Here is a 23,660-nt window from a genome sequence, read left to right on the forward strand (position 1 = left end):
CATGCACCAGTGGGTGGAACCAACATAGCCAAAAGCAGGGAAACTTTGACAATTATACTGGTGGGTGGAAGCAAATTTAAGGGACAAGGACACAGGGACTCCTGTGTTGCACTTTTTAAAAAAGGCAGTGAGGAGGGGGGTTGAGAAAGGTTTTTAATACATTACTTTTTCAAAATTAGAATGAATTAAATTGACACTTTTCCAAAGCCATTATGTGCTTTTAGACCTGTATGATGTTGATACAGTACATCATCATATTATAATAGAAAAAAATTAAACTGCACTCCAAGGAATGTAGTCAACTCGCAGCTTTATTAACCCAATGTTAATAAGCCAATATATGAAGTAAACCATAGCTATTTAAATGGTTTGAAAAATACTTTAATGATTCTGAATAAACATACAATTTTACTACAGCTATCTGTAATTAGAAAGGTAGACATATTAAACATCTAGGTGGTGTAGATATTGTGCGATGAATGCTTATAGGTTATGATTTAATTACTCAATTTAATGAGATTCGGCTTTTTATGAAATCTCAAGCAGTTACAAAGGGTTACAAAATTATACATACCCTTTGAACTTTTTCTCATTTTTAATTACAGCCACATACGGTAAAAATGTAATTTATTAATATTTTATTTACCACACAAGAAGTATTTTTGATTTTTTTCCAAACTATGAAGCATTTTTAAATGTAAATAGAATGATATTTGCTTATCATTTTCCCTACAGTTCACAAATACTTGATACTTTGTGTTATGCTGCCTCAAAAAATATCAATAAAACACATTTATGTATGTGGCTTTAGCATTTAATAAAGAGGTAATGTGGGGTAAAATACTTTTGCAACCCATATTATGTAAACAGTTCAGAGTTTAAATAGATCTTCAGGGTTTATCATGTTTTCCCTATTGGTCCATACATAAAAACAGAACATGATGCTTTATGTTGATAAATATAAGCCAGCAGAGGCTCCAATTAACCCTTGGTGTAACCTGTATGGTGCACACTGTCAACTTAATGTCCCATCGCTGAGCAAACCAACACAGGTGATATGGAGGTTCATGCTGGATCGGAGCTTAGAAAGTTAAAGGAAACCTACCATTTGATTTGGTGCATTAGGAAGCAAACATACCTTGAGAATGCTGTAACTACAATGATGCAGGATCATATCTTGATTAATCCCTGTGCTGAGCGGTTTTGCTGGTAAAACAATTATACAATTATGATAATTAAGCTGACTCGCTACTGGGGCTGGCTCAGCACACCATCCCCCAGCTGCTGTGTATGAGTGATCCACCTCAGGTTGATCCGGCTTTCCCAAGGTCCTGAATGTGATAATTGTTTTTTCAGCAAAACAAGATATGATCCTGCATTAGTAAAGAAATAATGTGCGGTAAAATACTTTTGCAACCCATTTTATGTAAACAGTTCAGAGTTTAAATAGATCTTCAGGGTTTATCATGTACAGCTATCTCAAGGTATGTTTGCTTCATAATGCATCAAATCAAATGGTAGGTTTCCTTTAAGTATAGGATATTATTTTTATACCACTTGGGCCAATGGTGAATCAATTTATAAGCCTGGACAAGCTCTTTTACTTTATCATCTTACTTAAAACTGTATTAATACATCTAGTTTAAAGAAACACCATCAGAAGATTAAATGCAACATTATCATAATACAGTTCAAATCACTGAATAGCTCTGGGTCTTTTGACAGTTAGGAAGAGAACATTTTATCATTCTCTGCTAGCAGTTAGCAGCTTCAAGGCTTTCTGGAGGTTTTCTACTGCAGTGTTTACATCTTCATACTGTAAAGCACTACCTGCATATTTGCAGTATTTCTGGGCCTGAGCAAAGTCTTCAGGAGTCAATCGCATTCCACCTAGAAACAGACAGAATATATTTTAATACAATTAATACAAATGTGTTTTTATACTTTTTAGTTTAATAAAACTTCATCTCAGGGAGAGCTCAAGACTGAAAGAACTTTCTTCTCATACATTCGATTTGATTTGTAAAATGTTTGTGTGTATGCTAAAAATCATAGATTCTACCAACTTAGGCTAAATTCACACTGCCGTGAGCCCGCCGCACCGTAGTACGGCGGGCACACGGCAGCGCGGGGAGAGGAGGAGGAGGTGAGCGCAGCTCATCCCCGCCCCTCTCCATAGAAAGTAATGGCGCACGGCGCCGTAATACGGGGAAAGATAGGACATGTCCTATCTTTCCCTGGGCTATGGAGCGGTACGGTGCCGCACGTGTGCGGCACCGTACCGCTCCCGTACAGGGCCGTGAGCCCATAGAAGTGTATGGGGGACGTATATCGGCCGCATATACGTCGGCCGTATATACGTCCCCCATACTGTAGTGTGAATGTAGCCTTAGAGAAAAAAAACAGACCTATCTAGTATTGTTGTGGGGATAGAATGCTAATAATGAGGTCCTATCTCTTTGTATTGAATATTTTTTTACCACATATTTTCTAGGAAAATGGGTTGGAAGTTTTTTTGCTGAAATTTTTTAAAGTTTTTTTTTTTTTATTATTTCAAGATTCCCCTTGGGTACATGAACCATAGGAGGTCTGGTCACTTATACAATATACAGTATACAACTGAATATATTGCTTTTATATAACTGTGTGGCGTTATGGGGGGGCACCACTCATCGGCCAAGATGGTGGCACCCAGGTGCTGCGGTCTGATTTGACCAGGGCACCTAACAGGTTTATTGCTGACATCAGATCAAACACAGATCTGAAAAAAATAGCCAACTATGGTGAGGGCTCAGTCTGTAAGCATTCACCAAAAACCCTTTACTTGCAGACAACATCATTTTATGTTGACTTCATGAAAGGGTTAAATCTGCTTCATTTGCCTGATAAAACAAAGATCAAGTGTTATAATCTTCTTTCTTTCTATCATCAGTTATGCCACTGATCTCATATAGCTAGTTTTATTGACTGTAGTTGCCAAGATGAACTGAAATTTGAACGGCTGCTTCTGAAATACAAGTAAGTAATTAAATTACAATGATAAAAAAAAACAATACCCTCAATGCCTTCAATAATTTGAATTCTAAATAGCTGTTTAGCTACAGTATTAATAGCGTGTGTTAAAACAAGGTGTGTGTTCAGCCATATAGTCATGACCATAACATTTGTATCATTCTCAAAACTTAATTTTTACAAAGTCTACTGCATCAGGTTTTATAATGGCAATTTGCATATACTCCAGAATGTTATAAAGAGTGATCAGCTTAACAGCAATTAATTGCAAAGTCAATATTTGCCTAGAAAATAAACTTTTCCCCCAAAAACACATTTCAGCTTCAACACATTTCAGCTTCAGGACTGCCTTAACCCTTTCAGGACCTGGCCCTTTTTTGTTTATTCATTTTCATTTTTTACTCCCCATGATCAAAAATCCATAACTTTTTTTATTTTTCCATGTACAGAGCTGTGTGACGGCTTATTTTTTGCGTAAGAAATTGCACTTCATAGTGATGGTATTGAATATTCCATGCCGTGTACTAGGAAGTGGGAAAAAAATTCCAAATGCAGTGAAATTGGTAAAAAAACGCATTTGTGCCGTCTTCTTGTGGGCTTGGATCTTACGGATTTCACTGTGCACCCCAAATGACATGTCTACTTTATTCTTTGGGTCTGTGCGATTACGGGGATACCAAATTTATATAGGTTTTATAATGTTTTCATACATTTAAAAAAATTAAAACCTCCTGTACAAAATTTTTTTGGGGGATTTTGCCATCTTCTGGCGCTAACTTTTTTATACTTTGGTGTACTGAGCTGTGGGTGGTGTCGTTTTTTGCTGATTTTGCTGACGTTTACAATGTTATCAATTTTAGGACTGTTCGACCTTGTGATCACTTTTTATAGAATTTTTTAATTTTTTTAAATGACAAAAAAAGTGCCATTTTCGACTTTGGGCGCGATTTTCCGTTACGGGATTAAACGCAGTGAAAAACCGTTATCATATTTTGATAGATCGGGCATTTTCGGACACGGCGATACCTAATGTGTTTATGATTTTTACTGTTTATTTATATTTATATCAGTTCTAGGGAAAGGGGGGTGATTTGAGTTTTTAGGGGTTTTTTATTATAATTTTTTTTTTCTAACTTTTTTTTATTTTTAGTACTTTTCAGACTCCCTAGGGTACTTTAACCCTAGGGTGTCTGCACGATCCTATCATATACGGCCATACTACAGTATGGCAGTATATGGGGATTTTACTACTCATACATTACAATGTGCTGATAGCACATTGTAATGCATGGGTTAACCCGAAGTAGCCTCGGGTCTTCGTGAGACCCGAGGTTACCATGGCGACGGATCGCCGCTCCCCGATGACGCCCACGCGCCGCCATCCTTTTGAAGCCGCCGGCAGCATTACCGGCGGCGATCGAGGTGACGCGCCGCTGCTGGGAAAAACATGGCGGCGCCCAGCAGAAGAAAGAAGACGGCGCGGAAGACTGAAGACGAGCCGCGCAGACATCAGGGCCAACGGAGGGTGAGTATGCGCCCCGATGTCTTTTTGAGGCTGCCGGCAGCTTTTTGAGGTTGCCGGCAGCCATCGCTGTGAAAACACCCGCGATCGGTGCTAGCACCGATCGCGGGTGTTACCAGTAAGCTTCTCCATGCACCCGCGGCCGACCCATGCACCCACGTGCTATTACGTCACGGGTCGTGAACGGGTTAAAAGGAGCAGCTAACATCGTTTCGGTGATTGCTCCAGTAATACAGGTGTGGGTGTTGATGAGGACAGGGCTGGAGATCAATCTGTCATGATTAAATAAGAGGGTAGAGAGTGGCAAGGAAGGACAGGGAGAGAGCGGTAATAGTGTGACACCTTTTTGAAAATAGTCATAGTGTATGAGAGAAAATGTGCTCACTGTGTGTGGTTGTGCTGAGGGTAGGCACAACACTACGTTCAGATTTTGCAGGTGCTGCCTTCAGATAGAGATCTCCTGTCTGTCGTTTGCCAAAACGATACAGGGAATATAGTGGGTATTTAGAGAAGGTGGTCTAATCGAATGGAGCACTCTGGGGTATTGGTAAAAGATTTTTATTGATAATCGATTTTAAAGGTCTTTAAGTCACAACGTGTTTCGGGGCACAGGGACCCCTTTATCAAGTGGAAAAAGGTACATGGATGGCTAAAATAAAGTGCATAAATAACTCAACCATTGTTTACATGGATCAGGCTAAAATGTGTCCCAAAAAAACACGCCATAGAACTAAGCAATTTATGAGTAATACAACTAAAGAACTCTTCGATATTAAATCCTTCATAAACTGTACATCTTCGTATGTGATTTACCTATTGGAATGCCCCTGTGGGCTACAATACATTGGCCGCACCATCCAACAGTTAAATACCAGATTAAATAAACATCATAGTAATGTCACAAACGGTTTCATGAAACACAGTGTGACCAGACACGGCCATATCTATCATCAAAATTATTTCTCCGGATTCACCATCATTCCTATTGAACAAATCCTGGCGGGCAATGGTAGATACACTAAACTCTGCCAATGGTATATGTACTGGATATACAGACTGAATTGTCTGGTCCCCAACGGCTTAAATAAAGCTCTAGAAAACAACTTCTAAACCCCGCACCCCTTCTTCTTCTTACCCTCCCCCGCCCCTGCCCCCTCCTTTACCCAAAGTTATTTGATACCTTTTAGTTAATTCAAAATATTTTTTATTTAATTCAAAATATTTTCAGTTACCACTTATTTCCAACCATTAATTTTCCTGTACTTATATATAAAAAATCCCTCTGATATCTCACACAACTTATACTGTATATCTCTACCAAACCCCATCCTCATCTTGATCAGAATAATAATCCTGTTTCAATCATTTGTATAGACCTACTATACTAAATGTACTTATCCTACCAGGGACGGCACTCATTTACTAATACGATCCACTATGTGTTTAAAATTCCGGACACTGTCTATCCACACGGCATTTCTTCCATCTAGTGTGCAGGCGCACACAACATTGCTTTTACCTACTGCGCATGCGCAGCCTCCGATACCTTTCTGTCGCCCTCTTTGGAACCAACATCTTCTAGGTTAGAAGTATACTACTGCCCATGCGCAGAATGAAATTTCAGGCGCGAGCCGCTCCCCATCACACAAAGATAAAATCGGGCGCAGGTACGTACACCTAATGCCTCCGGAAGTCCTCCATTACCTGTGGCATCAGGTAATAACCATTTTAACAATGAATGATTAAATAAGAATCACACCACTGGACAGTTTAAAAGGAGGCTGGTGCTTGGCAACATTGTTAACAACATTCAGTCAACTGTGGCAAACATGTGCAGTCATCATTGCACTGCACAAAACTGGCCCAACAAGAGTATCACAGCTAGAAAGATTGCACCTCAGTCAACAATCTATCACATCATCGAGGAATTCAAAGAGAGAGGTTCCATTGTTGCCCATAAAAGACCAGCAAGTGCCAGGACCGTCTCTTAAAAGTGCCTGATGAAAGCCCCAGTACGGGTCTGAAACGCGTCGCAGCAATAAAGCTCTTTAATTGAGACAAGATCATCCAGAATCTTTCATCGAACGAGCGCCTGTCCACCCATCACATACTCCACGGGATTCCGTATATTGCATCTACTCGACGAAGTGGTTCCCTGGGTCCACTCGACATGAGTCCACAGGCTGGACGGGCAGCCATCATCACCATCATCCAAGGTTTATATCTCATCTTAGTCCAGATGTATGTACCTAATTTTACCGTAAGATATCACACCAGGATAGCGCCCCTCTCTTATGCTTGTTCCTCCGGTGATCTAACACGCAAAAACTTTGCGGTTAACACCATATCCCAGGTCTACAATCTCCGTGGGGTTGCTTCTCAGCCAAGGGAATCGGCTCTCTCACAGTCTCGCCTAAAAACACATCCATGAATAAAGAATGGTACCAGAATGTCCTCCAAGAGCAACGTCTCCCAAACGTCCAAAAGCAGTCTGGTGATCAACAATGCCTTTTCCAGCATGATGGAGCACCTTGCCATAAAGCAAAGGTGATATCTAAATGGCTCAGGGAACAAAACATAGAGATCTTGGGTTAATGGCCTGGAAACTCCCCAGATCTTAATCCCATTGAGAATTTGTGGTCAATCATCAAGAGACGGGTGGACAAACAAAAACCAACAAATTGTGACAAAATGCAAACATTGATTGTGCAAGAATGGACTGCTATCAGTCAGGATTTGGTCCAGAAGTTGATTGAGAGCAAATATTGACTTGCTACATTTACTCATACTAACTGTCAATAAAAGCTTTTGTTAATCATAATATGATTGCACTTGTATTTATGTATGTGATAAAAACATCTGACAAACACACCTAAAAAACAGAGGGCAACAGATCATGTGAAAATATAATATTTGTGTCATTCTCAAAACTTATGGCCATGACTGTAGACAATTGCAACTCATCAGAAAAGTTAGCCATTTTTGTAAGATGTACAAACAATTGTTATTTACGTTCCATTAATTTTCTTAGTTTTACTAAGCATGTGTTCTACATTACTATGGTGATTGCAATTAGTTTGCTTGTTCAGTTCAAAGACTGTGCTGACATTTACAAGATTTATATTATCGAGTGCACTGAGCATATCTGCATCTGCATTTGCAGGCTAAAATTTAACTGTATGGTAAGTCAAGCTCTAGTTGTACATGCAAAATTAAAATGATAGAGTACTGATTAAGTGCAATAGATATCATAGTCAATGTAGTTATATGATCTTTGCTATTGTCACCTAGGAATGATCACTTTGTCTTTGTGCCACTATCCAATTACAGAATGACTTTTAAAACATAGATGCTCATATTGTCTCCTATTCTTTTAGAATAAGAAAGCCAATACCTTTGAGAAAGGCTTGTCCTTCAGGTGTGACAGATAAAGGAAGCTTTTATTTTCAAGTAAATGTAACGATCTGCACAGTGTAGGGAAGTCCTGCCATGTACTCAGGGATAGTATACCCTACAGCAGCTATCCATAAATATTCTGCCTAGAATTGTTCTGCACTGTGTAATATAAATAATAAAATATGTTCTACGCCCACAGGTAAAATGTCCACAACATAATTAACTGGTAGGAATATTTGTAATATGGACTCTGGAAAGAGCTCTAGGTTTATAACCATTCTTGTTCTTGTGTTTAAATACACAATGGAAGCCAAGTGGGAAGTGATTAGGAATGAGCAACACGTGTTCTTCCAGTAAATAATGCAAAACATGTGTTACAAAGTTCCTATTGCAAGTGTTTAGGCCTAAACTCAATTTAATTGGGAGAAGCTTTTACGGCTGCAATTTAATTTCTAAAAGAAATTCAAATACAAAAGGTATGTATGCATATAACTGATATTGCATAGTATTGAAACAAATTGTATAAATCATGTTAAAGGTCAATCTAACCTTCGCTAAATATGTGTATATTTCACACATACATACACACATATGAGCAGTAAATGTTTAAACCCTTAAAGGGGCATTCCGGGAATATGAACATCTATCACAAAAACCCATAATGATATAAATAAATGAATACAACAATAATCAATGTCATTAGTCGCAAAACGGAGCCTAAATAGTTTGATTTTATGATTTACACAAATTATGGCCTCTCAAAAGTAGGTGGAGTTATCACTAAGATGGCCGCCACTGGAAACTACAAGTTCCAGTAACTCCTCCTACCTCTTATGCTCTGCTCAGGTTTTCTTGCTCTGTTACCATAGTAATGACGTGTAACTGCCATCACCAAAACACTGGTCATACTGGATGCACTGCAACCAACCAACTACAGCCAAACATAGTGGTGATCACATGACTTGCCCAGGCAGGTGCAGGACATGTGATGTGGACATGTGACCAGCGGCCATCTTCTCTCCTGTGTCTGCTCCACAACGGACCGCGCGGAGGAAATTATCGGACTGATTAAAGGCCAAGTAGCATTTTAATTCTTCATTATAGTCTATGTCACCAGCATTTTTCTGCTAAGGGAAGCAACATTTTAAATAACAACTAATTACACATTAGCTTATATTTTGAGTACCCATTTGCATATGAATTATGCTGATTCCTGGAATACCCCTTTAAGGACATAGCCCTTTTTCGTTTTTGCGTTTTCATTTTTCACTCCCCACCTTCAAAAATCTATAACTTTTTTTGGCTTGTTTACTGTGTAACAAACTGCATAGTGACTGTATTTATTATTCCATGCAGTGTACTGGGAAGCGGAAAAAAAAATCTGAATGCAGTGAAAATTATGAAAAAACGCATTTGCGCCATATTCTTGTGGGCTTGGACTTTACAACTTTCACTTAGAGCCCCAAATGACATGTCTACTTTATTCTTTGGGTTGGTACGATCACGGGGATACCAAAATTTGTATAGGTTTTAGAATGTTTACATACATTTATAAAAATTAAAACCTCCTGTACAAAAAAAATTCTTTATTTTGCCATGTTCTGGCGCTAATAACTTTTTCATATTTCAGTGTACGGAGCTGTGGGTGGTGTCATTTTTTGCAACTTTTGATGATATTTGTAATGCTACCATTTTGAGGACCGTATGGCCTTTTGATATCTTTTTATAGAATTTTTTATATTTTTCAAAATGGCAAAAAAGTGGCACTTTCGACTTTGGGCGCTATTTTCCGTTACGGGGTTAAACGCCAGGAAAAATCGTTATTATATTTTGATAGATCGGACATTTTGGGACACGGCAATACCTAATGTGCTTATTATTCTTACTGTTTATTTACTGTTATATATGATCGTGATCTAGGGAGAGGGGGGTGATTTAAACTTTTACTTTTTTTTTTTTTACCATTATTTCAGACCCTCCAGGGTACTTTAAACCCTGCAGGGTTCTATTGTTAATGATATATACTGCAATACTACTCTATTGCAGAATATAGCAATATTACCGTATATTCCGGTGTATAAGACGACTTTTGAAGACAGAAAAATCTTCTCTGGGGTCGTCTTATACGCCGGTATTCACGGCGGCGGTCGGGTCCCGGTGCATGGAGAGGGCTCACGAGCTGAGCCATCTCCATAGCCGGTAAGTCTTTGCTGCATATTGCAGCAAAGGCTTACCGGTAACACCCGCGATCGGTGCTAGCACCGATCGCGGGTGTTTTCACAGCGATGGCTGCCGGCAACCTCAAAAAGCTGCCGGCAGCCTCAAAAAGACATCGGGGCGCATACTCACCCTCCGTTGGCCCTGATGTCTGCGCGGCTCGTCTTCAGTCTTCCGCGCCGTCTTCTTTCTTCTGCTGGGCGCCGCCATGTTTTTCCCAGCAGCGGCGCGTCATACTAGGCGCCTGCTGGGGAAGATCAATGGCAGCGCTCAGCAGAAGAAAGAAGACGGCGCGGAACACTGAAGACGAGCAGCGCAGACATCGGGGGAGCAGCACAGCACATCGGGGCCACCGGAGGGTGAGTATATAAGTTTTTTTTTAATGCTGGGCTGGGCTGTGCTGTATACTACTGGGGGCTGTGCTGTATACTACTGGGGGCTGTGCTGTATACTACTGGAGGCAGTGCTGTATACTACTGGGGACTGTGCTGTATACTACTGGGGGCTGTGCTGTAATGGTAATGTTGTTGTTGTATGCCTTATGTTTATGAGCGACAGTTTTCCTGCTATATACCTGCATGTCATAAGAATTTAAATTAAAAAAAGGACCATGTTAAATTCAAATCAGTTTTTTTTTTAATTTTTACCGGTGTTTTGTATGCGTTGGAAAAGGGGTAGTCTTATACGGCGAATATATCTTAAACTCTATATTTTAAACAGGAAAGTAGGGGGGTCGTCTTATACACCAGGTCGTCTTATACGCCGGAATATACGGTACTGATTATTTCTAATAGCCTGCCATCTGCTGGCTATTATCGATCATCACACATGGCAAGCCTACAAGTCTCAATTAAATCCATGGCAACCGATCGCTGCCACCGAAGACGTGACGTGACCATGCAAGATGGCGGCATCCATGTAGTGGTAAGTTAGGTGGGCTCCTCAGGGCTCATTCCTGGATCCTCTTCTCTTTACTGCCCTCATCCGACAAACCATCAGCAGATTTTGTTTCCAGTATCATCTCTATGTTGATGATATTCATACTTAACATCACCCTTGCCTTAATCCAGAACACTAGTGACTGTCTCTCTCCGCTGTCTCTAACATAATGGGGGTCATTTACAAAGGGCCCGAATTGCGTTTTTAAATCGGGTTACACGAATTTTACAGTTTTGCGTTGATTTTCCCTGAATTGCCCCAGGATTTTGGCACACACGATCAGTTTGTGGTGCATCGGCGCTGGCATGCACGCAACGGAAATCGGGGGCGTGGCCGTCGGAAAACCCGTCTGATTCGGAGAAACTGCCGTATTTAAAAAAAATTGTGTCGCTTGACACGCACTTACCCGGCCTTGCTTGGTGAACTTCAGTGAACTCTGACGGAATTCAGCGTAGCAGGTGGACATCGGGGGGAACTACCTTAATGAATCGCCGGTAGACCCGAATCCCCCACAGAGAACACGCCGCTGGATCGCGAATGGACCGGGTAAGTAAATCTGCCCCAATGTCCTATCTCTTATTAAAACTTAAGACTGAACTCCTTATCTTTCCACCATCTATGACCCAACCCTGACCTCTCCATCTTGATCTGTGGGATCACTATAGCACCGAGGCAGCAGGCCCGCTGTCTTGGGGATATGCTGGACTTCGACCTCTCCCTTGCACCGTATACTCAATCTCTTGCTGCATGCATCTCAGAACCATCTCCAGTATCCGCTCATTTCTGATAATTGAAACTCCTTAAATGCTAATTGTTGCGCTGATTCACTCTCGACTAGACAACTGTAACTCCCTTCTAATTCGTCTTTCACTTTCCTCTAATTGGTCTTTCTTAATGCAGCAGCCAGGTTCATCTTTCAGACCAAACACTACACAGATGCATCCAGTTTGTGCCAGTCACTGCACTGGCTCCCTGTCTCCTTCCGATTTCAGTTTAAAATAATTACCCCCATCCACAAAGCACATAATGCTGAACCTCCCTACCTCTCTTCTCTCATCTTAGTCTATCGCCCAACCCATGCTCCTAGATCTCCCAGTGATATTAGATTAATCTCTACCTTAATTTAAACCTCTTATGCACATCTCCAGGACTTCTCTTGAGTCGCGCCAGTTCTCTGGAATTCCTTTCCCTGGACTCTTAGACTAATACCCACCCTCCAAAGCTTCAAAACGTGCTCTTAAAACCCATCATTTTAGGCAAACCTATCACACTCGCTAACTGCATGAAATGTCAACTCTCTTTACTAATCTATCCTTTGTTCTCCTACTGTCTGTTATACAGCAAACAACAGATATATACCAAGCTCCAGGCTTCTCTGCAGTCACTATCACCTTGGACTTTGTATATAAGAAGACGGCTGATGACAAGTTCAAGCAGCAGAATTTTTATTTATTAAATTATTTTATACTATTCCCTTATAAAGAATGGCTGGACCATTATACAAACTCTATCCCTCTTGTGTCACCCCCTTCATCCTCATAGAATGTAAGCTCTTGCGAGCAGGGCCCCCACTCCTATTGCTCCATATGACCGTTTTTATTCTGTAATGTATTATTATATTTGTATATGTTCCCTATGATTTGTTAAGATAAAGATTATCATTGCTTTAGAAATGTGTTGCCCAGTCTTAGAAAACTTAGCTTAAGTCACAGGTCATTTGTCTTACAAAAGGATAATGGCCAAAAACACATAGCTAAAAACACCGAAGTGGGAAATATTGGACTATTCTGAAGTGGGCTCCTATGAGTCCTGACCTACATCCTATTGAGCATCTTTGTAAGGAGCTGAAACATGCCGTCTGGAAAAGGAACCCTTCAAACCCTAGACAACTGGGGCAGTTTACTTAGGAGTGGGGCAAAATTCCTGTTAAGTGGTGAAAAAGTCTCATTGACAATTACAGAAATTGTTTGATTGCAGTGTTTGCCTCAAAAGGTTGTGCAACAAAATATTACCTTAAGGCAGGGGTCTCAAACTCAATTTACCTGGGGGCCGCTGGAGGTAGATTCTGGGTAAGGCTGGGCCGTATCAAGTTTTCCACACAAAATGCGCTTACAAAATATCATTATTCAGATTCAAATGTCATGGCGTCTCCCAGCGCAAGGAAAGCCCCATGCTGGGAGACGTGTTCTCTCTATGAAAGCGTCCTGTGCACCGAGGGGTCCCAAGCTCCTACCGCACTGAGCCCAGGACACTCCATCCCCCCCTCCCCCCCGGTACTTGCCTCCCATCGAAGAAGATGAAGTCGCCGCTCTGACCTGCACCAAGTGCGCTCAGAGCGGCGACTTCATCTTCTTCAAGTACCGGAGGGAAGGGGATTAACCGGTTACGGGCCCTTTCCCGTTTTTTCATGTCCATTTTTCACTCCCCACCTTCAAAAATCTATAACTTTTTTATTTTTACACGTAAAGAGCTGTGTGACGGCTTGTTTTCTGCGTAACAAATTGCACTTCATAGTGATGGTATTTAATATTCCGTGCCATGTACTTGGAAGCGGGAAAAAAATTCCAAATGCAATGAAAATGATGAAAAAAACGCATTTGCGCCATTTTCTTGTGGGCTTGGATATTACGTCTTTCACTGAGCGCCCCAAATGACATGTCTACTTTATTCTTTGGGTCGGTACGATTAAGGGGATACCAAATTTGTTATAGGTTTATAATGTTTTTTACAAAAATTAAAACCTCCTGTACAAAAATTTTTTTTTTGATTTTGCCAACTTCTGGCGCTAATAACTTTTTCATACTTTGGTGTACGGAGCTGTGGGCGGTGTCATTTTTTGCAAAATTTGATAATATTTTCAATGATATCATTTTTAGGACTGTACGACATTTTGATCACTTTTATAGATTTTTTATATTTTTCAAAATGGCAAAAAAGTGCCATTTTCGACTTTGGGCGCTATTTTCCGTTTCGGGGTTAAACGCATTGAAAAAACGTTATCATATTTTGATAGATCGGGCATTTTCGGACGCGTCGATACCTGATATGTTTATGATTTTTACTGTTTATTTATATTTATGTCAGTTCTAGGGAAAGGGGGGTGATTTGAAATTTTAGGTTTTTTTATTATCATTTTTTTTTTTTTTTAACTTTTTTGTATTTTTATTTATACTATTTTTCAGACTCCCTAGGGTACTTTAACCCTAGGTTGTCTGATCGATCCTATCATATACTGCCATACTACAGTATGGCAATATATGGGGATTTTCCTCCTCATTCATTACAATGTGCTATCAGCACATTGTAATGAAGGGGTTAAAACGAAATAGCCTCGGGTCTTCGGAAGACCCGAGGCTAGCATGGAGACGGATCGCCGCCCCCCGATGACGTCACGGGGAGCGGCGATCTTTTTGAGGCTGCCGACAGCTTTGCCGGCAGCCATCGCTGTGAAAACACCCGCGATCGGTACTAGCACCGATCGCGGGTGTTACCGGTAAGCCTTTGCTGCAATATGCAGCAAAGACTTACCGGCTATGGAGAGGGCTCGGCCCGTGAGCCCTCTCCATGCAGCGCGACCTGCCCTCTCCATGCAGGTGGGGGCCGCAAAATATTGTCCCGCGGGCCGCAGTTGGCCCGCGAGTTTGAGACCCCTGCCTTAAGGGTACCATCATTTCTGTCCAGGCCTGTTTCATCAGTTTTTTTTTTTTTTTCAAATTCTGTTGAAGCATGGTTAAAAAAAACTTTCATTTGTTAATTTTCATAGATCTCTAATGTATTTTTAACTGATGTGAGATTCAAGCTATTTCTGTAACCATTTTTGGATTTTCTTTCATCAACCACTTAAGGACGCAGCCATTTTGTAGCTTAAGGCTCAGTCCCACTTTTTGGGGCTGACTTGCGTCGCTTTATATGGTTATAACTTTTTGAACACTGTTACTTATCAAAGCGATTCTGAGATCGTTTTTTTCCCCACATGTTGTACTTCATTTTACTGGTAGATTTTAGCTGATAAGTTTTGCGTTTATTTATTTAAAAAAAAGTAAATGTGCCCCATTGATTTTGAATTTCAGAAGTCCCAAATTTTTACAAAAATTCTTCATTTTTTCTAAGGGTCCAAACGCAGCATTTTCATCATTTTCCGTTTAGCGATGAATTGCCCCAGGTTTTTGGCGCACGCGATCAGATTATGTCGCATCGGCTTGCATGCAACACAAATCGGGGGGCGTGGACATCGGACAACCCGAAAATTGTGTTGCAAGATCAGCAACTACATGCACCGGGAAGAAGAAGGTGAACTCCGGCGAACTTCAGCAAGGTAAGCGACAGATGCAGGAAATTGGACACACGATCTTAGTGAATTGTGGCAGAGCCGAATCCTCGTCGGACACCGCACGGCGGGGATCGCGTCTGGACGGGTAAGTAAATGTGCCCCATTGTGTTTTCAGGCAGATTTACCACCTAAATAAATTGCTGAATAACATTCACCATATGTCTACTTTACATTTTCAGAATTTTTTTAAATGGCGGGATAATTTATTTTGATGTCACGCGGCTTACAAATCAAATATCGCTTTTCCGTATTTTCAGAATGGACTATTCTGGGGATAAATACAGTTTTGAATAAAACTGTACATATTTAACATCAAAACCCCTTTTATAATCATCCCATTTTCAAATCTGCCCCCCTAAAACTATCAGAAACAGCTTTTAGGAAGATTGTTAACCCCTTGAGATCTTCATAGTAATTGAATCAAAATGGAGGTGAAATTTGGGCCCCTTTTGTAGGCTATAAAATTTTTGCTTTTTCGTTATTGGGGTCATGTGATGGCATTTTTTCTGCGGGATGAGATGCTTTTTCCAGTGTTACCATTTTGGGGTTGGTATCCCCTATTGTTGAAAATTTAGGAACTTTTTTTTTAGGGTAGGAGTAGAAAAGCATAAGTTTTGTACTGGATTTTCTTCTTTTTTTTTTTTGGTGTTCACCGTATAGCCTATTAATTATGTTATCTTTATTTTATGGGTTGATATGATACCATACATAAATTTGTCAAATAAAACCCTAATGTGTAAAAATCATCTTTGCATTGCCGTCTTCCAAATCGCATTATATTTTTTTTGGTGCGGAGCTGGTTGATGGCTTGTTTTTTGTGGGACATGTTGTACTTTGCAACAGTATCTGGAGTACATGTTTTTTTTTATCACTTTTTATTGCATTTTTTGTGGGATTCAATAGGTAAAAATCATAATTTTTTACGGTGTTCACCATGCGGGTTCAATAATTAATTACTTTTATTCTATGGGCTGTTACAGATGTGGTGATACTATATATGTGGGGTTTTTGTTATGATTTAGACTTTGTTGCGTTATATGTCTCTTTATATATTATGGGGATTATGGGAATTTTTATTGAAAAACATTTTTTTTTTACTTTTTGACTGTTTCCACAATGGGACATGAACAAGCAATCATCTGATTGCTTGTTCATGATAATACTCTGCAATACTGATGTATTGCAGGATATTCACAGTGTCAGCCTATGCACATGCATAGGCTGACACAGTGGGGGTCATTTACTAAGGGCCCGATTCGCGTTTTCCCGACGTGTTACCCGAATATTTCCGATTTGCGCCTATTTCCCCGGGATTTTGGCGCACAGGATCAGATTGTGGCACATCGGCGCTGGCATGCACGTGACGGAAATCGGGGGGCATGGCCAAATGATAACCCGACGGATTCAGAAAAACCACTGCATTAAAAAAAAAAAAAAAAATTGGTCGCACGGGCCATACTCACATGCACCACGATGAAGAGTATGAACTCCGGGGCACCTCGGCGGACTTCGGCGCAGCAGCGACACCTGGTGGACATCGGGCGCAGGACCTTCATGAATCGCCAGAAGACCCGAACGCTCGTCGGAGAAGCCGCCGCTGGAACGCGAATGGACCGGGTAAGTAAATGTGCCCCAGTGCCTTTAAGATGATGTCAGAGACACCATCTTATAGGGAGTGCCTGCGATCCTGATTGGACAGCGGCATTTAACAGGTTAAACACCCGCGAACGGAGCCCACTCCGACCGCGGGTGTAACACTGGGGTGTTGGCTATTAGTTATAGTGTATCCCAATGCCGGTTTGGCTTTGATCGAGTGCTGAGTTGGCATCAACACAGCGGAGGAAATATCTGCCACAGAGTGGGAAGGGGTTAAAGTTATTAACATCAATATGCCATATGGATGTTCTACTGTGGCTTGATTAGTAACAAACCAGAGTGCATTTGTATATGTTAGATAGAAATTAGATGTGTGTTTAACTGAACAGGTCCCAATCCCCTTCCAGAAACCACCTGCGTGAATAGATAGTTGTGACCAATTGTATTAGAACTAGGTAGGTTATTACGGACAGACACGTTAGCAAATCCAGAAATGCCAGAAACCCCAGTTAAGGCACAAGGAGTACCACTTCTAGGTGTCCATGCCAAATTTGCAGAGAAAGTCTAATAAATAAATTGCTAGGACACCATCCTCCTTTGCCCCATCCCAATCACATATGGAGACCCTGGCAATACACATCCATGGCGATAACATGGTCATTCTGGCTCAGGAGGTTCCTAGCCATCTACTACCTATCTTTCACAAACAATTGGATCTCACCCAAACTCTGTGTAGTGCTGCGTAATCTGTGTGTGCTATATAAAGGAATTATTATTATCTATAAACACCTGCATAATCACCAAGTCAGTTTCCAGCTGATGTTGAATGGAGGCAGGCCAGGATTTATGAAACTCCAAGGGAAGCATCCAGGCTTAACTCTCACCATTGTGTGTAAGTCATTTTTCTTTTGAGATCCCTTTATTACACAATTACTTAATGTTGGTTGTTATGTGTTCTCTTTTGGATACTATTTCTTTTGAGCTTGGACTTGATACAAGAATGCGCCGCATGGTCAGTTTAAGTAACTAAGTGTAAGTCACTATACACTGCAATACATGTGTATTGCAGTGTAAAGGCTTGATCAAGCGATCGGATGGACGCTTGTTCAAGCCAAGAAGTAGAAAATGTAAACAAGTTAGAAAAAAGATAAAGTCATTTTATAATATGATTAAATAAATAAAATAAAAGTCCCGTAATCCCCCCAGTTACACATAAAATGCAAATAAAGTATATAAAACACAAAAAAAGTACATATTTGGTATCACCATGTCCGTATTAATCTGTACAATAAATATAAATCAATATTTATACGTTCCCTAACATGATACAACTGAAAATAACAACTCTTTTCACAAAAAATAAGCCCTCAACCAGATCTGACAACAGAAAAATAAAGAAGTTATGGGCCTGAAAAGTTGACAGTAAAAAAAATGTGATTTCCTCCAAAATTGGTTTTGCTCAGTAATATTGAGCAAAGATAAGAAAACCTACGGTATATAAATGAGGTATCACCGCAATCGTAGTGACCAGATAATAAAGATAAAAAATTATTTTTACGTTACGGTGAGCAGGGGAAAAAAGTGCTAAAAATCCAAAATAAAAATTGATGATTTGGTTTGTGTCCCCCTTGAAATACTTAAAAAAATCTCATGAATAACCCCCAAAATTAATTATCTATACATTTTATCTCATCCCGCAAATAATAAGCCCTCATATGTTCACATTACCAAAAAAATTAAAATGTATAGTTTGTACAATGTGACATTACAAATCTGCTGTGAATGGCGCTGCTTTCATTCTATGCCCGGCCGTGCACCTATACAGCAGGTTATCACCACATATGGGGTACCAGTACACTCGGGAGAAATTGGCCATCAAATGTTGCAGAGCGTTTCATCATTTAATTTATTATGTAGCGGTCAGTTTTGGCCTAAATTAATGTATTTTCCCCCAAAATTTAAAAGTTTCTAAATCGCAGGTCCATATTGTTTTAACCAACTTAAAGGGTTAATAGACTTAATAGAAGTTGTTGTACATAAGTTGGGGGGTGAAGTTTCTATATTGGGGTAGTTTATGTGATTTTACTATTATTTAGGCCTTTCAAAGTCACTTGGAAGCTGAGTTGTCCCTCAAAATGTGAGTTTTGGGGATTTTCATGAAAATGAGAAAAATCACATCTAAAGTTCTGCGCCTCATAACATCCTAGAAAAATGAGAGGACGCATAAAATATCATCTCAACAAAAAACAGACATTCCGTAAATGTTAAATGTCAAGCTTTTTCGTTAGTTTTACTTCCTGTCTAGAAAGCAGAACATTACAAACTTGGAAAATGAAGAATTTTTACGAACTTTTGCAAAATTTTCACTTTTTTCAGACCGAAAAACTTATCACTTAAATTTTACAACTAACATGAAGTACATTGTGTCACAGGAAAACATTCTGAAAATCACCTGGATATGTTAAAGAGTTCCGAAGTTATAACCAATTATCGGGACACAGGGCAGATTTGAAAAATCGAGTCTGGTCATTGAGCTGAAAACTAATGTCGGTGATAAGGGGTTAACGGTTGGTTACATTATTGACATTGTACCCGATCAGGGTTGCTGGCTGGCTCAAATCTGTGACATATATAAATAAACAATTACCTGTTTTTACCTGTAATTGAACAATGGTATGCCAACTACATTTTACTGGATAGCGACATATGCTTCTTTCATGTGCGCTACAACCCATGTTTGTGGTTTTGTTGTTTATAATGAAAAACAAGTAATAAAGACTGTTTAAAAATTGGATGGTGGTCTTATTTGCCATGCATTTCTGTGTGAAAATATTGTATTTTAAGAAAAATTAAATACTTTGGAGGCTACCGTATATAAGCCGAGTTTTTCATCATAAAAAATGTGCTGAAAAACCTCAACTCAGCTTATACACGAGTCAATATTTTAAAAAACACACAAAAAAAAAAAAGCTTACATACTCACCCTCCGGGGCCCCAATGCGCAGCGCTGCTCCCTCGATGTCATTGCGGCTCCTCTTCTGGCTTCCCGGCTCCTCCTTCTGCGGCCATGTTATCTCACAGCCATCAGGCGCAAAGTATGACGTTGGCAGCGGCCGCGCCATACTATGCGCCTGCCGGCAGATAACATGGCCGCGTCCTGTCGCCTGTTACAGAAGAAAGAAGAGGAGCCGCGATGACATCGGGGGAGCAGCGTGTACATTGGGGGAGAATCGCTGCGCATCGGGGCTGGCTGTATACTTCAGGGGGCAGGCTGGGCTGGCTGTATACTTCAGGGGGCAGGCTGGGCTGGCTCTATACTGCAGGGGGCAGAATGGGCTGGCTCTATACTGCAGGGGGCAGAATGGGCTGGCTCTATACTGCAGGGGGCAGAATGGGCTGGCTCTATACTGCAGGGGGCAGAATGGGCTGGCTCTATACTGCAGGGGGCAGAATGGGCTGGCTGTATACTGCAGGGGGCAGAATGGGCTGGCTGTATACTGCAGGGGGCAGAATGGGCTGGCTGTATACTGCAGGGGGCAGAATGGGCTGGCTGTATACTGCAGGGGGCAGAATGGGCTGGCTGTATACTGCAGGGAGCAAAATGGGCTGGCTGTATACTACAGGGGGCAGAATGGGCTGGCTGTATACTACAGGGGGCAGTATGGGCTGGCTGTATACTACAGGGGGCAGGCTGGCTGTAATACTACTGGGGGCTTGTTGGCTATATACTGAGGGGGGGGGCTGTGACCAATGCATTTCCCACCCTCGGCTTATACTCGAGTTAATAGGTTTTCCCCGTTTTTGGTGGTAAAATTGGGGGTCTCGGCTTATACTCGAGTATATACGGTATATAGCTAGATAGATGATATGAGATAGATATGATGGATATATAAAAGGTATACAAATAAATAGACGAAGCTAGATAGATAAATGGCTAGATATATACATATGAAATATACAAATTATATCCTATAATTTGTATAGGCAGATGATGAGCATCTTCACCTGGAAAAGTGATTCAACAAATGGATAGTAAAGGAGCAATACATACTCTGCCCACAAAAGTCCACATGCAGGGGGCCCCTTTAGGACAGGGGGCCCTGGACAAATGCCCAGTCCTAAACCCAGGGTCAAACATGCATGGCTGGCGTATTGTATGTTTGATGGATTTTATATGCACATTTTTTATAGTGCTAAATGTGAGTATACTACAATAAGGAAACAAACCGATTTAAAACAAAAGCAAAGTAATGCCTTGTATTACCCTCTATAGATTGGGGAGTTTAATCTTGGGTGTGGGGGAAAAAGAGCAGCGTGGGAAGTCTGTACAGCGATTTATTCTCTGGATTGATGACTTGCATAAACATTAGTGAATCTGAACTCTCGTAAGGAAACCTACCATGAGGAATTTACTATGAGAAGTAGATCTGATGGTAGATTCCTCCTGTCTGCTTCTGCCCTAATCTGTAATTTATTAATCCTACACCTAACCTAACTTGTTAAAAATTTACATATTACTAAAATAAAGTTAAGTGCAGTGGCTATTGGGGCGTGGAGTAACCTTAGCTCCCAGTGTCCGGCCAGGCTAATACACGCCCCAGTTTCCTCTGCGGTTAATTTACATATTAGTAAAATAAAGTTTTTAACAAGTTAATTTAGGTTTCAGGATTATTAAACTTCAGATTAAAACAGAGATAGGCAAGAGGCATCTACCATCAGATCTACTGCTGATGGTAGATTCCTCATAGTAGGTTACCTTAAACTCCTCTCTGCTCACCCGTTGACTTTAGACGCTGTTGCAGTTAGCGCAGGAACAGGTCCGGTCTCCGGGTGGCAAAGACCCACTTGGTGGCTGGCGGTTTATCGCATCTAATGTCACTAATACTTGTCTGATATTAGTCATTGCTGACTTATTTTTAACAAAACCCACTTGTGGGCTTCTTATCAGTTCAGGTAAGAAAGTTGACAGGCGTTCTGCCAGTATTTTAGCTATTCATTTTAGGTCTTGGTTTATTAATGTTATGGGATGGTAGGAGCTTGGTGCTTGTGGAACCCTTCCCAGTTTTGGTACCATGCTTATATATGCTAGGTTTGAGGAGGGAGGCATAAGGGTGCAATGTAGGAGGGCGTTAAAGTATCTAGCTAGTGTTGGGGACATATGAGATATTAGCCCCTTGTGGGCTTCTGCTGGGAAGCCAACTTGGCTATGGCTGCTGCCACCTCTTCCGGAGTTACATCTGTGTTTACCTTTGCTCTCTGGTCCTCAGCTGTCTTCGGCTGTCACAATTGTCGCTGTCACAATTGTCAGTGTCACCGTATAGCTTTGTAATTTGCAAAATATCTGTAGAACTTTCCGCGGTTCTTCCTGTAGGTCCCCGGTTGAATCCACTGGCCTAACCAGGGGGCTTGTGGGCCTCATGCCAGGTTTGCACGGATGCACCCCGATTTATTCACACATTGGAAAAAGCTTGATTTGACCCTAATGTGTCTTAATTGTTTCTAGTATGGTTTTGTATCTAGTCCAAGCAGCTGTCCACAGGGCAAAGTTTGATTGTGATGGGGTGGCTAGGTATTGTGTGTATGCCTTTCCTAAGATTTTTGCTACAGGTGTGGTATTGTACAGTGTTGCGTCTCTTGATGGCTGCTAATGGTTGTATATAGGGTCCTCCCAATATACTTCTGGTCTATCTCTCACTTCAGCATTATGAAACTCATATTCTACCCACCACCCTCTAACTAGTTGGAGAAAAGAGTTATCTTTGGTAGGGTATGTTGGGAATTTCCACAAGTAATCTGAGCTTGGCTTGAAAACATATGCTACAGTCATCAAGATGGGAACATTATTGGAAATGATTTGTTCTAGCTCTGACAAAGTTAATTTGTCACATAGGGTACTGTTAGTGAACATGTGATCTATCCTTGACCAGGTGTGATGTAGCCAAAAAAATGTGTATTCCCTATTATCTGGGTGTAGATGTCCTCTCCTCTCATCTCTAATTAGCTTAGGCAATAACAAAAAACAATTAAACTCACACAGACAAAATGTAAGTTAACATGGAAATCCTATAGTCACCTGCGCTCCGAGGCCTGTCTAGAGTTGACTTCTCTATCTTACATAATGAGGCCGCCGCTTACCTTATTACTGTGGGTGTCTTTTGGCTTTGGTGTGCCTTAAACCTTTATGGCTTTTGTTGCCTTTGTGATTTTGGTGCAGGAAGATAAGGATTCTCTCTGCAGGGGTTCTCTGTGGACGGGGATGCCCCAGTTCAGTAGCTCCTTGTTGTTTCATTCCACACTGGAGATGTTTCCATTGCTGCTGTCACTATGGAGAAATCTCTAAAGGAGTGTATGCTCCCGTCTGGAAATTTCTGGGTAGACTAGTTGAAATTTCCATAGGAGCTTAAAAAGTTACGAGCATAGTGGTCTGAATGTTATCCGTTTTCTGGTTAAATCTGCCGAATAGGTAGAGAAGAGCAACTCTCTCGTGTTGTTAATCATTACTAGTTCCATTCGTTTCTGGTACGCTCACTTTAAGGTTTGCAGGGGAGAACGCTCGGATTTCTGGTCCTTCAACCCATACTTCTGGGAGTGCTAGCAGCGTTTTCCAGCAGAGTCTCCACACAGACTCCACCTCTCATCCACTGCCAG

At 40.9% G+C, this 23,660-nt stretch overlaps 1 protein-coding gene across 2 annotated transcripts in view; it reads right to left on the reverse strand.

Annotated features, from left to right (window-relative positions):
- Positions 1–365: 365 nt before the first annotated feature.
- The window catches only part of VTA1 (vesicle trafficking 1), a 369,178-nt gene continuing 345,883 nt past the window's right edge, over positions 366–23,660 (reverse strand). For both annotated transcript variants that reach the window (XM_072140989.1, XM_072140987.1), the window contains one exon: positions 366–1,890. In XM_072140989.1, the coding sequence (XP_071997090.1) occupies positions 1,745–1,890 (146 nt within the window). In that variant the 3' untranslated portion in view covers positions 366–1,744. The remainder of the gene's footprint in view (positions 1,891–23,660) is intronic.

This window comes from Engystomops pustulosus, chromosome 3 (genome assembly GCF_040894005.1).
Source record: "Engystomops pustulosus chromosome 3, aEngPut4.maternal, whole genome shotgun sequence".
NCBI lineage: Eukaryota > Metazoa > Chordata > Amphibia > Anura > Leptodactylidae > Engystomops > Engystomops pustulosus.